The sequence below is a fragment of the Salmo salar genome, chromosome ssa19 (genome assembly GCF_905237065.1).
Source record: "Salmo salar chromosome ssa19, Ssal_v3.1, whole genome shotgun sequence".
Classification (NCBI taxonomy): Eukaryota; Metazoa; Chordata; class Actinopteri; order Salmoniformes; family Salmonidae; genus Salmo; species Salmo salar.
The window spans coordinates 75,954,873-75,968,272 of record NC_059460.1 but is presented as its reverse complement, the minus strand read 5'-3'; the positions used below and the strand labels follow the sequence as shown (position 1 = coordinate 75,968,272).

Below are 13,400 nucleotides of genomic sequence, written 5' to 3'. Positions count from 1 at the left end.
AAACACACACTGTCCTACCCAACCCTAAAATACCTGAGTTTTGTTTTTAATTGGGCAACTGTGTCCAACTATGCATTTCCGATGCATTCCTATGACTCATTAGCCAATCGTCACAACCACGAATGACTGACATTCCATTCTAAGGCGCGTTTCCTAACATGTAAACAGACATCAAGTGTTGCTGAACCCTTGAGCCTCAGTCAAGGCAAAATATGATGAGTCATCTTGGCGCACGTGAGTCATCTTGGCGCACGTGAAGTGAACTGGAAGAGCAACAGTCATGTTTAAGTGTAGAACAAATCAAATGTATTTATAAAGCCCTTCTTACATCAGCTGATATCTCAAAGTGCTGTACAGAAACCCAGCCTAGAACACCAAACAGCAAGCAATGCAGGTGTAGAAGGAAAAACGGTGGCTAGGAAAAACTCCCTAGAAAGGCCAGAACCTAGGAAGAAACCTAGAGAGGAAGCAGGGGTTGGCCAGTCCTCTAGTTCCATGAAGGGGTTATTGTCTGAAGTTTAGATGAGGTTTCTACTCTTAGTCAGGTGGGTGTTTTAGTTTAGTTTATTAGGCTCCCCATTTAGATACTGTACATGCAGCAGCTACTCTTCCTGGGGTCCATTATATACTGTACATTCAGCAGCAGCAGCTACTCTTCCTGGGGTCCATTTAGATACTGTACATTCAGCAGCAGCTACTCTTCCTGGGGTCCATTATATACTGTACATTCAGCAGCAGCAGCTACTCTTCCTGGGGTCCATTAGATACTGTACATGCAGCAGCTACTCTTCCTGGTGTCCATTATATACTGTACATTCAGCAGCAGCAGCTACTCTTCCTGGGGTCCATTAGATACTGTACATTCAGCAGCAGCAGCTACTCTTCCTGGGGTCCATTAGATCCTGTACATTCAGCAGCAGCAGCTACTCTTCCTGGGGTCCATTAGATACTGTACATTCAGCAGCAGCAGCTACTCTTCCTGGGGTCCATTAGATACTGTACATTCAGCAGCAGCAGCTACTCTTCCTGGGGTCCATTAGATACTGTACATTCAGCAGCAGCAGCTACTCTTCCTGGGGTCCATTAGATACTGTACATTCAGCAGCAGCAGCTACTCTTCCTGGGGTCCATTAGATACTGTACATTCAGCAGCAGCAGCTACTCTTCCTGGGGTCCATTAGATACTGTACATTCAGCAGCAGCAGCTACTCTTCCTGGGGTCCATTAGATACTGTACATTCAGCAGCAGCAGCTACTCTTCCTGGGGTCCATTAGATACTGTACATTCAGCAGCAGCAGCTACTCTTCCTGGGGTCCATTAGATACTGTACATTCAGCAGCAGCAGCTACTCTTCCTGGGGTCCATTAGATACTGTACATTCAGCAGCAGCTACTCTTCCTGGGGTCCACATAAAATGAACAAATACATGACAAAGTACAGAACAGTAATAGACCAGAACAAAATAAGAGTTGTATTTTTATATATAAGAAAGACACCAAGAGATGACAAAGATTACACACTATTCAAATCTACATATTCATATTGTTATATACAGTAGAGTTAAAATATATATTTAGAAAGAGAAGATGTGTTGTGATACAAGATGTTTTAAAAAACTATTTTTTTCTGCCTGAGCTGGGTGTTTTGAAGGTGTGGAGTGAACCGGTTTGAGTGTACATAGACAGGATGATGTGAGTTGTATAAGGTGTCAGTGTGTTTTTAGTTTGCCGTCACATTTTGAATCAGCAGGCCAGATATACCCAGTGATGTGCCTGTGCAAAGGCTGAACGCACACAAACGCACACAAACGCACACACCCGCACACAAACACATACAAGCACACCCGCGCGCACACACCCGCGCACAAACGCGCACACATCCACACACCCCTCCACACACATGCGCACACATCACCACACTCTTTCCCCTCTCTCTACAGGCCCTGCTGGAGTTCCTGAGGAAGGTGGTTGCCTATGAGGAGAAGAACAGGATGGGTCTGTGGAACGTGTCCATGATCGTGGCTCCCAACCTCTTCACCTACCGGGGCAAGAACGCCAAACAGGAGGAGATGCAGGGCGCAGCAGGGGCAGCCCACCTCGTACGGCTACTCATCACACACCAGGATCTGCTCTGGACCGTGAGTTGGCTACTACATACACACACGTGTACAGACACTCCCCCTACATAGCTCGTCAAAGTATAGGGCGTTAATCTACTGAGACTGTACATTTTGAAACGACTGGTTAATAAATGACATCTAAACTTCCCGAACTGTTCCAGTTTTACCACGTCCAGTACAACATTCCAGTAATTCAATGTTTTTATTTGTTTTATATTTTATATCTCCTAGTAGCCTGGTTAAATCAGAAGGAATACTGCGCTCCTCGTTGTTTTACTGGGTTGTGTTAATCAGTTGTTATGCCAGGCTAGTAGACACAGGTTCATTTAGCCTGTCTCAAAACCTCTCAAGGAAAGTGATCCAGGCACTTTGTATGAAACGCAAAGAGCAGCTTGACCCAAATCTGGTGACTGGTGACTGGTGCCTGGCTTATTAGAAAGCATATAGCCTGTATAGCCCCAACCCTTAAGCCTCTGGGCAGGGAGGGATAGAGAGAGAGAGAAGAGGGAGGAAGAGAGGGAGAGATTAATAGGTCTATTGTTCTCTCCTCAGGTGCCCTGCTTTCTCATCTCCCACGTGAGGAAGTTAAACGAGGCTGGTGCCAGCAAGAAGCCGCCCAGCTCAGAGAAGACCAAGAGGAAGCTGCTGCTGATGAGGAGGAAGACCACTGAACGAGAGAAGACTGAGAGAAGCGAGGTAATGATTACTGACTGTAAAGTACTTTTACCCCAAAACAATTAAGATGTATTCTCAATGTTAGTTTGACTAGACAACCATGTCATAGGTTATTGGGTGTATGTTTGCTCCTGACAGAACTTAATTGGATGAAGTCGCTAGTACCTTTCAGAATGAGATTCAGTCACGTAATGGGACACGAGTTGAAGTTGGGTCTTATCTTGGTCCACAGCTCACTGACCTCCGACAAGGGGTCATCAGGGTTCACGCCCCACAACACGCCAAGATCTCCATGGCGATCCAGCTTGACAACGAGACCAAGGCCAAAGACGTTATGGCGCGCTTCGACTACGAGAACGGGTCAGTGGGGGAGGAGGATGATGACTGTTTTCTGTCCCAGACAGTGCCTCTGAGTTTTGCTAATGCATACTATAGAGATGTCTGGGTTATTTCAAATCATTCTCTTTTCTCTCTTAGTCGTGGCACCAGAAGCACTAGCCGGAGGCCACGTCAGTATTTGTTTGAGGTCGGAGGAAACATAGGCACGTACCATTAAATCACTGACTCTTTCAAACACAGATTCTGATTTATCTGTCTTTTATCAAACTAAATAAGGCTTCTCTCTCCTCTAGGTGAACGCAGCTTGGACCCTGAGACTCACCTTCTAGACGTGTACCACGTGAATCCCCACTGCGAATGGGTCTTAAAACCCACAACCACATGAGAACTGTGGAATCACTCACTCAACACAGAGCACAAGCAGACTGAACCACTGCTCTCTTGAGGTCGTCCTGGTGAACTGACCATGCATGGAGGCCTGGTTGAATTGAGGTTTCATCCCCAACTACAGACCACTAAAAAGAGAGACAGCACTTAAAAGGAATTATGGAGAGGTGCATTCTCCTGCTGAAGGAAAGAAGTTCCTGTTTTGTGGGATTAAACCTTTTTAACAAATGACTAAAAAAAGGACGGAACCACTGTACTCTGAAAATCTGGGTTCTGTATGGAAGTATTTGGAGGAGGGACAGCTTTGTGAACACGTGCCACACACGTGACCAACAACATACCATTTCTGGATATTCGAATTGTTTGATGCCAAATATGTGCGCAGCATGGTTCACCCACTACATAAGGGACTTGCATTACTAATGACCTGAACTGCATGCCTGGAGAGTGTTTACAATACATCCTCTAATGAAGAAGAGGAGAAAAGGACATTAAAGAAGGAGCTTCATAGCAGTTTGCCTGACATGCTTCCAAACTGATCTTACTACGTTTCACTTCAAGCCACAGTGTTCAGTCTGTTTTAACCAGGCTAGTGTTAGCCTGCTTACAGTGTTTGAACTTGTGAATGATGTTTACTTTCAGGGCATGTATGTACAGTATGTATGTATTAGCCCAACCAACCTCTCCACTTTGTTCTGGGTCGTTCCACCAACTTTGTGCCTTTTGAGAAGTGTAACTTAGTCAAAAATATTGATTTCACCTCATTTTAACATTGTCATAAAGAGCACATGTTAAACTTTATAAAAAAACTGTTTTCCCATCAAGGTAAAATTACAAATAAATAAATATGTTCCTATTAAGTGCCAAATAAAGTAACATGGCTGACTGTAACAGGGTTGATGATTTAATCTTAAAACAGCCATAAATCCCCTTGTGACTGGGGGAATAGAAGTGTGTTTGTGAGAAATTTGAAAGTAAGCTTCAAAGTGTTTTTTAATTGTTAAAACAATTACGTTATGTTCGACCCCCACTCACTTTTCCACCACAAAACACCAGAACATAGTCAAATAAGAGTAGAACCAGCTCACCTGCTTTTACACTATGGGTTTGACTAGTAAATGTTCAATGTTTATTTTGAAAAACACATTTAAAAAGGAATAGTTTGGCCACGTTAAACGAGTTCAGTTCACGTAACAAGGTTAAATCAATCACTCATCACATTAAATACATCTTCAGAAATGACTTTGTCAGAGAAATAAAATAACTAGGGCTTTACAATGATGGTGAAAACTTGGGAGACATTTTGCGATTTTAAGGGGTTTATAGTCTTTCTAGAGGTCTGAGTGCACAGAGGGACAAGTCAAAATGCAGAATTCTGACACTATTCAAATATTTATTGGATTCTCCATGTGGTCTATATTAAAGGGCACTTAATTTAATATAAGAGGCTTTTAAAGTGCCTTATTGGTGCACGAGTTCTACTTCGCATATTAAAGACACTCTTGGTGGAACGACCAGCGGTGTTAGCCTAGCCTGGCTTCCAAACTAGTTTCACTTCAAACCATAGTAAGTTCAGTGTTCAGTCTTGTCTAACCAGGCTAATCTTAGCCTGCTTGCAGCATTTGAACTTGTGAATAATGTTTACTTGCAGGTCATGTACTGTATGTATTAGTCTAACCAACCTCTCTACTTCTACTATGCTGGGGTGTTACTGTAGTTCAGTGTTTGCCTGTGCCATGATTGTCAGCCTTTTGTTGTTGCGTAAGTATTCTGTTGTCCCAAATGAACCTGTAGAAAATGCATGGAAAAGATCGTAATGTTCAACATGACTTTGCTCAGGATTATTTAATTTATCCTTCCAACGCCATTGTGTAAAAAATTATTCTGTGAAAGATTAATTTGTACCATAGACTTACTACAATATGTGTGTATTGTCTGTATATAGAATACTGAATTTTGCACGTTTTTATTTTATTTGCGTTCTTTTATTATTTGACCACTGCTGACAGTTTTGGCCAAGTGGCACAATGTATCACTGACACAGTAACAATTGAATAGAACGTAAAGTAAAACATGTCCTTCTCACCTCAGAATCATATGTTGCCTGAGCTGTGCTGTTCACAATTGTTTTTCAGTTCAGTTTCTCCTCAGAAATAGCATTCAAACTATATTCAAACATTCTTCTGATAGTCTGCATATTTTCCCAGGAGTACTGACAGTCGTGGCATAAAACGGATCATATGAAAAGGATGAAGGCTTTGGAAGCAGCTTTGATAGATGTGTTATGCACTGCTTTAATACGTAGGTATGTGAGCAGCTCTATACTGGAGCCAACAGATCAGGTATGTCTAGACTTAAAACTACTGCACTGACAGACAATGCAGATGGCTTACTTATTTTATTAACAAATATACATTTTCTAGAACATCAGACATTCTACTGTCCAATTCATTTGGGGGAGTCAAAACTCACAAGTACACACACTTTCCGGGAATCTTGTAAAAAAAAAAAAAAAAAGTAATTTCATTGGTCACATTGTTTTGAGGGTCATAACATTAGATATTGTGGTGGTAAGGTTATGTGGCAGAGCCGGGGCAGGAGTGTGGTAACACTCCCTGGAGGGTGAATGCGGTACTGAAGTCCAGAAAGTTGATCACGTGGCCCTTGATCAGGCGGACGTTACGCATACAACCACGGAACGGCGATGTGGAAGTCAGGCAGTTCTGTTTCACTCCGACTGTAAAAGAGAGGAAGATGGAGGTCAATATATTCATTTACTTGACACTGAAATTGATCAACGTCAAAGCAAAGTGGTGACAAAGGCCCAGTTCAGTGAAGTTTCTAGATTTTAGGGTATAGGGGTTGTTTCTGGACAGAGACTAAAGGTTTTCTTCTAGAGAGGGACATACCAGGGAAGCCTCCCACGTAGACCGGGTCCTTGGTCTCAGCGGAGGTTGACTGGGGGTGGGGGTTGTCAGTGAGCACCGTGACCCCGTCCACGCTCAGACTCAGAGCGTTCTTGGTCTTCTTGGCCAGCAGGGTGTGCCAGCGGCCGTCACACAGCCACCGGCCCAGCCGCGATGTGGCCGACACCCGCCCGGCACCGTTGTTCACGTGGAACACCGCCTGTCCGCTGGACAGCTCCAGGCCGATGGCGTCCACTTTGGCGCTGCTGACCCCTAGGAGGACACCGTCAGGCGCCGTGCTGCGGAACTCCAGCGCCACCGTCACGTCTGAGCCCACCTTGTACCCCTCTTTCACTGCAAGGGACAAACCACTTCAGACCACTGTCATGCAGTCTGGACACGCATGTCCTGTAGACACTCGCATACGTGTTCTAAAACATGTATCTAGGTATTGTGTATCTAGGCATTGAGTGTATCTAGGTATTGAGCTTGTTGGTCTCTTCCTAAGGATTATTCTGGTTGAAAATGGAACAGAAATGATGACGATGTTGGATTTTCCTAACGTTTAGGGACATATTTTCTTTTACATATAGTTGGCATTTGAATCTAAAACAATGTCTTGTTTACCTGAGTATTTGTCTTAAAGTGCGGCATGTAATGGTGGTAGACTCACTCAGAGCAGCGTATCCGCTCCCATTGAAGAAGGTCCCGTCCTGGGCTGCAGTGAAACAGTGAGCAGTAGAGTGTTCAGACACTGGACTCTGGGTGTCAAGTTCAACACTATTCAGAATCACCTTCTGGATGCAGCCAGCCAAGCTGTGGGTCACCTGGATGAGGGAATATAAATATTCACATTTGGGGTTATGGATAAACATTTACTCGGCAGGAAATGTACCACCTGCTTTCAAGACAGAAACAATAATCAAAAAAATGATTTGAGCATGAATTGAAAATCAAATCAAATGTTATTTGTCACATGTGCCAAATACAGTGAAATGCTTACTTAACCAACATTGTAGTGTTAAGAAAAAAAGAATGTGGTGTAGTGTGACATACGTTGCCTATCTTCTTGGCGGTGTAGGTATGGGGTAGTCCTCCCAGATACAGCTTGTTCTCCACATCCAGGGTGTTGCCTTTAGCCAGCACTGGAGCTGACGCCTGGCTGTCTACACTGATTACCACACTCTTCTTACTGAAGTCTGTCTTCACCTGCAGACGGAGACACGCGTTACAGGGTTGGGGAGAGTCCAGTCCTGACAACCTACCTGGTCATATCACTGCTTTCAGTCATGATTTCAAACTAACTTGAATTGTCACAGTTTTGTTATGCGTCCCCTGAATCGACCAAAATGCAATTTGACCCAAACAAACACTGCAATCTACTGTCACTTTTGGCCCAGAAGGGTGTGGTCACTAACTGTGTGCCACTGGCCGTCGTTGACCGGCACAGGGAAGGAGGCGGTGGCGGGACCGCTGCCCTTGTCACAGGTGAAGAACAGACGACCCCCCAGCAGCTGAAGAGTGGCGTAGTCCATCTGGTTGGCGTGGGCCATGTAGTAGATCAAACCACTCTGGGCAAAGGTACGCACAGACAGCTCCAGAGAGAAACTGTCAGGGAGAGAAGCGAGAAGACATATGAAGTGTTTCAGCCACTGACAAGGCTTTTTGGAGTTATCCATGATTTGCTGTAAGATAAAGATGTTTGTTAAAGGTTTATTAGACCTCTAGATAGACAATGACGAAGTGGATATGACTTTGTATCGCCGTGACCATCTCATAATAATCCTATATTGTTGAATACATCCACCAACCAAAAACCTAGCCTGGTCCCAGATCTGTTGTCTCCTTCTATAGCCTGGTCCCAGATCTGTTGTCTCCTGCTATAGCCTGGTCCCAGATCTGTTGTCTCCTTCTATAGCCTGGTCCCAGATCTGTTGTCTCCTTCTATAGCCTGGTCCCAGATCTGTTGTCTCCTGCTATAGCCTGGTCCCAGATCTGTTGTCTCCTTCTATAGCCTGGTCCCAGATCTGTTGTCTCCTTCTATAGCCTGGTCCCAGATCTGTTGTCTCCTATAGCCTGGTCCCAGATCTGTTGTCTCCTTCTATAGCCTGGTCCCAGATCTCTGCGTGCTGTATAGCACAGCATGTTTGGCATGACAATGACCATAGGAGTTGGCAAGAGCGCAAACTGATCTGGGACCAGGCTATAGAAGGAGACAACAGATCTGGGCTTATTGAACTGTGCCTTCCTCTCAATTACACATAATGTAGGCTACAGTGGAACACTTGAAAAGACTTCAAGCTAAGTCAATGGGAATGTGTAACATTAGCCCTGCTCGTTTCCAAGCAGTGCCGGAGTGAATTATTGATACTTACTGGGACAGCAATTATAATTCCTATCTTTGATGAAGAGATACAATATGCACTCAGGCTCAGAGAAAAGCAATCAACGATTAAGGCCTTAAGAGTGCTGTTTGCTATGCACTGTACTGAATCTTGGCTTGACCCTGTTTTACACATGTAGCTATGGGCCAACTGATATCAAGGCTAAAAATGTCAAAAATGAGATACAACACTATGTAAGCCTATAGAACCATAGACATGTCAATCTGTAATATACCATATAGAATTATAGCATATAGAATATTGCATATAGAATTGTGACAATCATTGAAATATCATAGGATATGATCTGTATGTGAAAAAGGATTCTGTAAGTTGTGAGATGTTGATGAAGGGAGATGGTAGTTCAATGAGCCAGGTCTCAGTACTGACCTCCTCCTCACTGTGTTGGGGTTGATGTTGAGGACCTTATGACTGTGTCTGGAGATGCCAAACTGATGGGCCTCTGGGAGGGATGTGCTGTTGTCCATCGATGCACACTGGAGAGACACAGAGTGACCAAAGAACAATGAAGGAAAAGTCGAGGAACTATCTATGACGACAGGGTGACCTGTTGGAAGGTGGAAGAGCTGCTGTTTATCCTAATAATAAGAGCTGTGTGAATTTTAGTGGGTGTTACCGTGAGTGTGCCGGGGGTGAGTGCACTGAGCTGAGTGGGGGGTGGTGGAGGGGGTCTGGCAGGGTCCAGGGTGGGCTCGGCCTCCAGGTCAGTGTCATCAGGTAGGAGGACCCTCTTAGGCCTCTCCTCCAATAGACAGCTGTCCATGTCCACGTTGTGGTACTTCACTGCAGCTGACAGGTCCAACAACCTATAGGGACACAGCACTGATCAGAGCCTTGGGTTACTATGGATACCATCCATCTCCTGACAGTACCATGGCAATGCCATTAAAGGTAGTAGCGAGATAAACACACTGAAGTTCCCCGTGGGAAAAATCAAGTTGTTCTATCTACCTGCTATTGTATTCTATTAGATATCTATCTCCAGAACATAATAACTCTAGTCATGCCACAACTACTCGTGTCTTTCAAGTCAAAACACATAAGCAAACCACAACACCGTTTAGCTAACATTGTCTTCAAATGGCATACACTTTGACAGGGCATATGATTCTGATATAAATTGCACTAAACATGGTTTCATAGTGTATTGGGCATGTGACTGACTTGGCATCCAGGGCCAGGTTCCTGATGCAGCCGTAGAAGGAGGAAGTGGTTCGTAGCAGTCCGGCGCCCTCTTCTGGCGGGAGGCCGCCCATGTACAGAGAGGTGAGGGTCAGAGAAGCTTTCTCTGAGGACAGGCGCACTGTCTCCTGGTGGTCCTCATCCACCAGTACCGTCATCGTCCTGGATGGATGAGACACACACAGAGGACTGTGTCAGTAATAACTCTGCAGTGCTATTCCCCTTGGAAAAGACTTCCTGTATATTATTCCACACTGGAATATATGATTCTTAAAAGGTACAATATGCAATATTTACTGCTGATCAATGGCCATTTCAAAGTGACTTTAATCCCATGGCAGTTGATTGTTATATATCCATATTTTTATTAACCAGGTGTAGGCCTAGGCATACCATCAGTATTATAATATCTGATGGAGTATCATTTCAAATGAATGTTATCATTTAGAACCATCCATCAGCATAAAATCATCATCTGTGTTACAGCCACTCACTTCCTGTTCCTCTGTAGGATGACAGAGTGCTCCTGTCCGTCACTGAAGCTCCCAGAGCGTGATTTGACCACAACCTTGTGGATGCTCCCGCCCTCCACCATGTTGACGTGAACCTCCAAGTGCCCCGACACCAGCATGACCGCCAGGAAGGGCTGATTGGAAACCCAGAGAAGGCTGTCAATATACGCTCTAATCTTAAGTCATTTTCTTGGTTAGAGAACTCCAACTAAATCATGCTACAGTCACCATAAAGCTCTCTTAACTCCTGCTATGGTGAAAAACATGGGCATACACACCAGAGGAGGCTGGTGGGAGGAGCTATAAGAGGACTCATTGTTAGTGGCTGGAATGGAATCAATGGAACGTATCAAACACATCCAACATCTGGAAACCACGTTTGACTCTGTTCCATTTATTCCATTCCAATGAGCCCGTCCTCCTATAGCTCCTCCCACCAGTCTCCACCGATACACACTTACCTGGCGTGCCTGTCTGCGTTTGCGGGTGCCTGCCTTGCTGAAGCCTGCCAGGATGATGCCAGTGTGGTTGCGGGTGGAGAAGGAGGCCAGCAGCTCCCCCTGGGAGCCAAGAGACATTGATGGCAGCTCCACATAGCCCTCTCTCAGTACAGACACACTGCGGATTGGCTGGAACATACACAAGTTTTTTATTTTATTTAACTAGGCAAGTCAGTTAAGAACAAATTCTTATTTACAATGACGGCCTCCCAAAAGGCAAAAGGTCTCCTGCCGGGATGGGGCCTGGGATTAAAAAAGTAATAATAAATACAATATAAATATAGGACAAAACACACATCACGACAAGAGAGACAACACAACACTACATAAAGACAGACCTAAGACAACAGCATAGCAAGGCAGCAACACATGACAACACAGCATGGTAGCAACACAACATGACAACAACATGGCAGCAACACATGACAACACAACATGGTAGCAGCACAAAAACATGGTACAAACATTATTGGGCACTGTCAACAGCACAAAGGTCAAGAAGGTAGAGACAACAATACATCACACAAAGCAGCCACAACTGTCAGTAAGAGTGTCCATGATTGAGTCTTTGAATGAAGAGATTGAGATAAAACTGTCCAGTTTGAGTGTTTGTTGCAGCTCGTTTCAGTCGCTAGCTGCAGCGAACTGAAAAGACGAGTGACCCAGGGATGTGTGTGCTTTGGGGACCTTTAACAGAATGTGACTGGCAGAATGGGTGTTGTATGTGGAGGATGAGTTCTACAGTAGATATCTCAGATAGGGGGGAGTGAAGCCTAAGATGGTTTTATAAATAAGCATCAACCAGTGGGTCTTGCAATGGGTATACAGTATGACCAGTTTACAGAGCGAGGCTGTTACTCATCGGGAATATGGGAAGTCTTTTGCTATTCTGTGAAACAATATGCCATCATCATGTACTGCTGGGCACCTTCCTCTTTACAGAAATCAACAGCAAAAATCAAATGCCACAACAGTCACTGTCACTATTCACTCTTCCCAATACCCCTGTCTACCTTTCATTTGTTTAGAGAAGAAGAAGGCCCATTAAGGAATAAATCAATACATGAAGGTTCTTTACTTTCAGTTCTCTAGCCTCTAACACATAGCCTTTCTAGCCTCTAACACACAGACTTTCTAGCCTCTAACACACAGGCTTTCTTACCTCTAACACGCAGCCTTTCTAGCCTCTAACACATAGCCTTTCTAGCCTCTAACACACAGCCTTTCTTACCTCTAACACGCAGCCTTTCTAGCCTCTAACACATAGCCTTTCTAGCCTCTAACACACAGACTTTCTAGCCTCTAACACACAGCCTTTCTTACCTCTAACACGCAGCCTTTCTAGCCTCTAACACATAGCCTTTCTAGCCTCTAACACACAGCCTTTCTTACCTCTAACACGCAGCCTTTCTACCCTCTAACACGCAGTCTTTCTAGCCTCTAACACACAGCCTTTCTAGCCTCTAACACGCAGTCTTTCTTACCTCTAACACGCAGCCTTTCTAGCCTCTAACACGCAGCCTTTCTTACCTCTAACACGCAGCCTTTCTAGCCTCTAACACGCAGCCTTTCTTACCTCTAACACGCAGCCTTTCTAGCCTCTAACACACTCTTTCTAGCCTCTAACACACAGTCTTTCTTACCTCTAACACGCACCCTTTCTAGCCTCTAACACACAGACTTTCTAGCCTCTAACACACAGCCTTTCTAGCCTCTAACACACAGCCTTTCTTACCTCTAACACACAGCCTTTCTTACCTCTAACACGCAGCCTTTCTAGCCTCTAACACACAGCCTTTCTAGCCTCTAACACACAGCCTTTCTAGCCTCTAACACACAGCCTTTCTTTCCTCTAACACACAGCCTTTCTTACCTCTAACACACAGCCTTTCTTGACACCATAGGAGTCACGGAGAAGGTCAAAGTTGGAGCGGGCGATCTCCATGTTTTTGATGCAGCCCACATAGGACCGTGCTACTACTTGTCTCCTGCAAAGCGAATTCAATTCACAATTTACTTTATGTTAATTTACTTAATGTAGAAAGAAATAATAATACAACAATTCAAACACTAAGCTCAATATTGAGATTAGGCAGAAGGCTAAAGGCATCCGCATACGAGCTTTGATCCTAGCAGAACTTGGCTAGGCAAAGTGAACGTCTGTGCCTTGCATACTCCCTTAAAAGCGGCAATATTACTGTTTGTCCTGCTTGAGACGCTGTAGCAACAAGTACACTTCCTCAAAATAGTCTGAATTAATCTAAGATAACTCAAGAAATGTTTAATTCACTTTTACGTTTTTGCCGAGGTCTTACATCTAACTAAGATGTCTGGTGCAGTATTTCTCAAGTGAAAAAATGTGCATGAAAACTAG

At 44.4% G+C, this 13,400-nt stretch overlaps 2 protein-coding genes across 4 annotated transcripts in view; one reads left to right on the top strand and one right to left on the bottom strand.

Annotated features, from left to right (window-relative positions):
* LOC106579655 (rho GTPase-activating protein 18) overlaps window positions 1–5,951 on the top strand; it is a 38,786-nt gene extending 32,835 nt beyond the window's left edge. For all 3 annotated transcript variants that reach the window (XM_014159779.2, XM_014159780.2, XM_014159781.2), the window contains exons 11-15: window positions 1,941–2,138; window positions 2,673–2,816; window positions 3,028–3,155; window positions 3,273–3,337; window positions 3,428–5,951. In XM_014159779.2, coding sequence (XP_014015254.1) covers window positions 1,941–2,138; window positions 2,673–2,816; window positions 3,028–3,155; window positions 3,273–3,337; window positions 3,428–3,519 — 627 coding nt within the window. In that variant the 3' untranslated portion in view covers window positions 3,520–5,951. The remainder of the gene's footprint in view (window positions 1–1,940; window positions 2,139–2,672; window positions 2,817–3,027; window positions 3,156–3,272; window positions 3,338–3,427) is intronic.
* LOC106579654 (laminin subunit alpha-1) overlaps window positions 5,903–13,400 on the bottom strand; it is an 84,993-nt gene continuing 77,495 nt past the window's right edge. Inside the window, 11 exon segments of the mRNA XM_014159776.2 lie at window positions 5,903–6,258; window positions 6,431–6,781; window positions 7,101–7,254; window positions 7,484–7,636; window positions 7,846–8,035; window positions 9,202–9,308; window positions 9,449–9,638; window positions 9,997–10,176; window positions 10,509–10,660; window positions 10,988–11,155; window positions 12,900–13,014. Coding sequence (XP_014015251.2) covers window positions 6,098–6,258; window positions 6,431–6,781; window positions 7,101–7,254; window positions 7,484–7,636; window positions 7,846–8,035; window positions 9,202–9,308; window positions 9,449–9,638; window positions 9,997–10,176; window positions 10,509–10,660; window positions 10,988–11,155; window positions 12,900–13,014 — 1,921 coding nt within the window. The 3' untranslated portion in view covers window positions 5,903–6,097.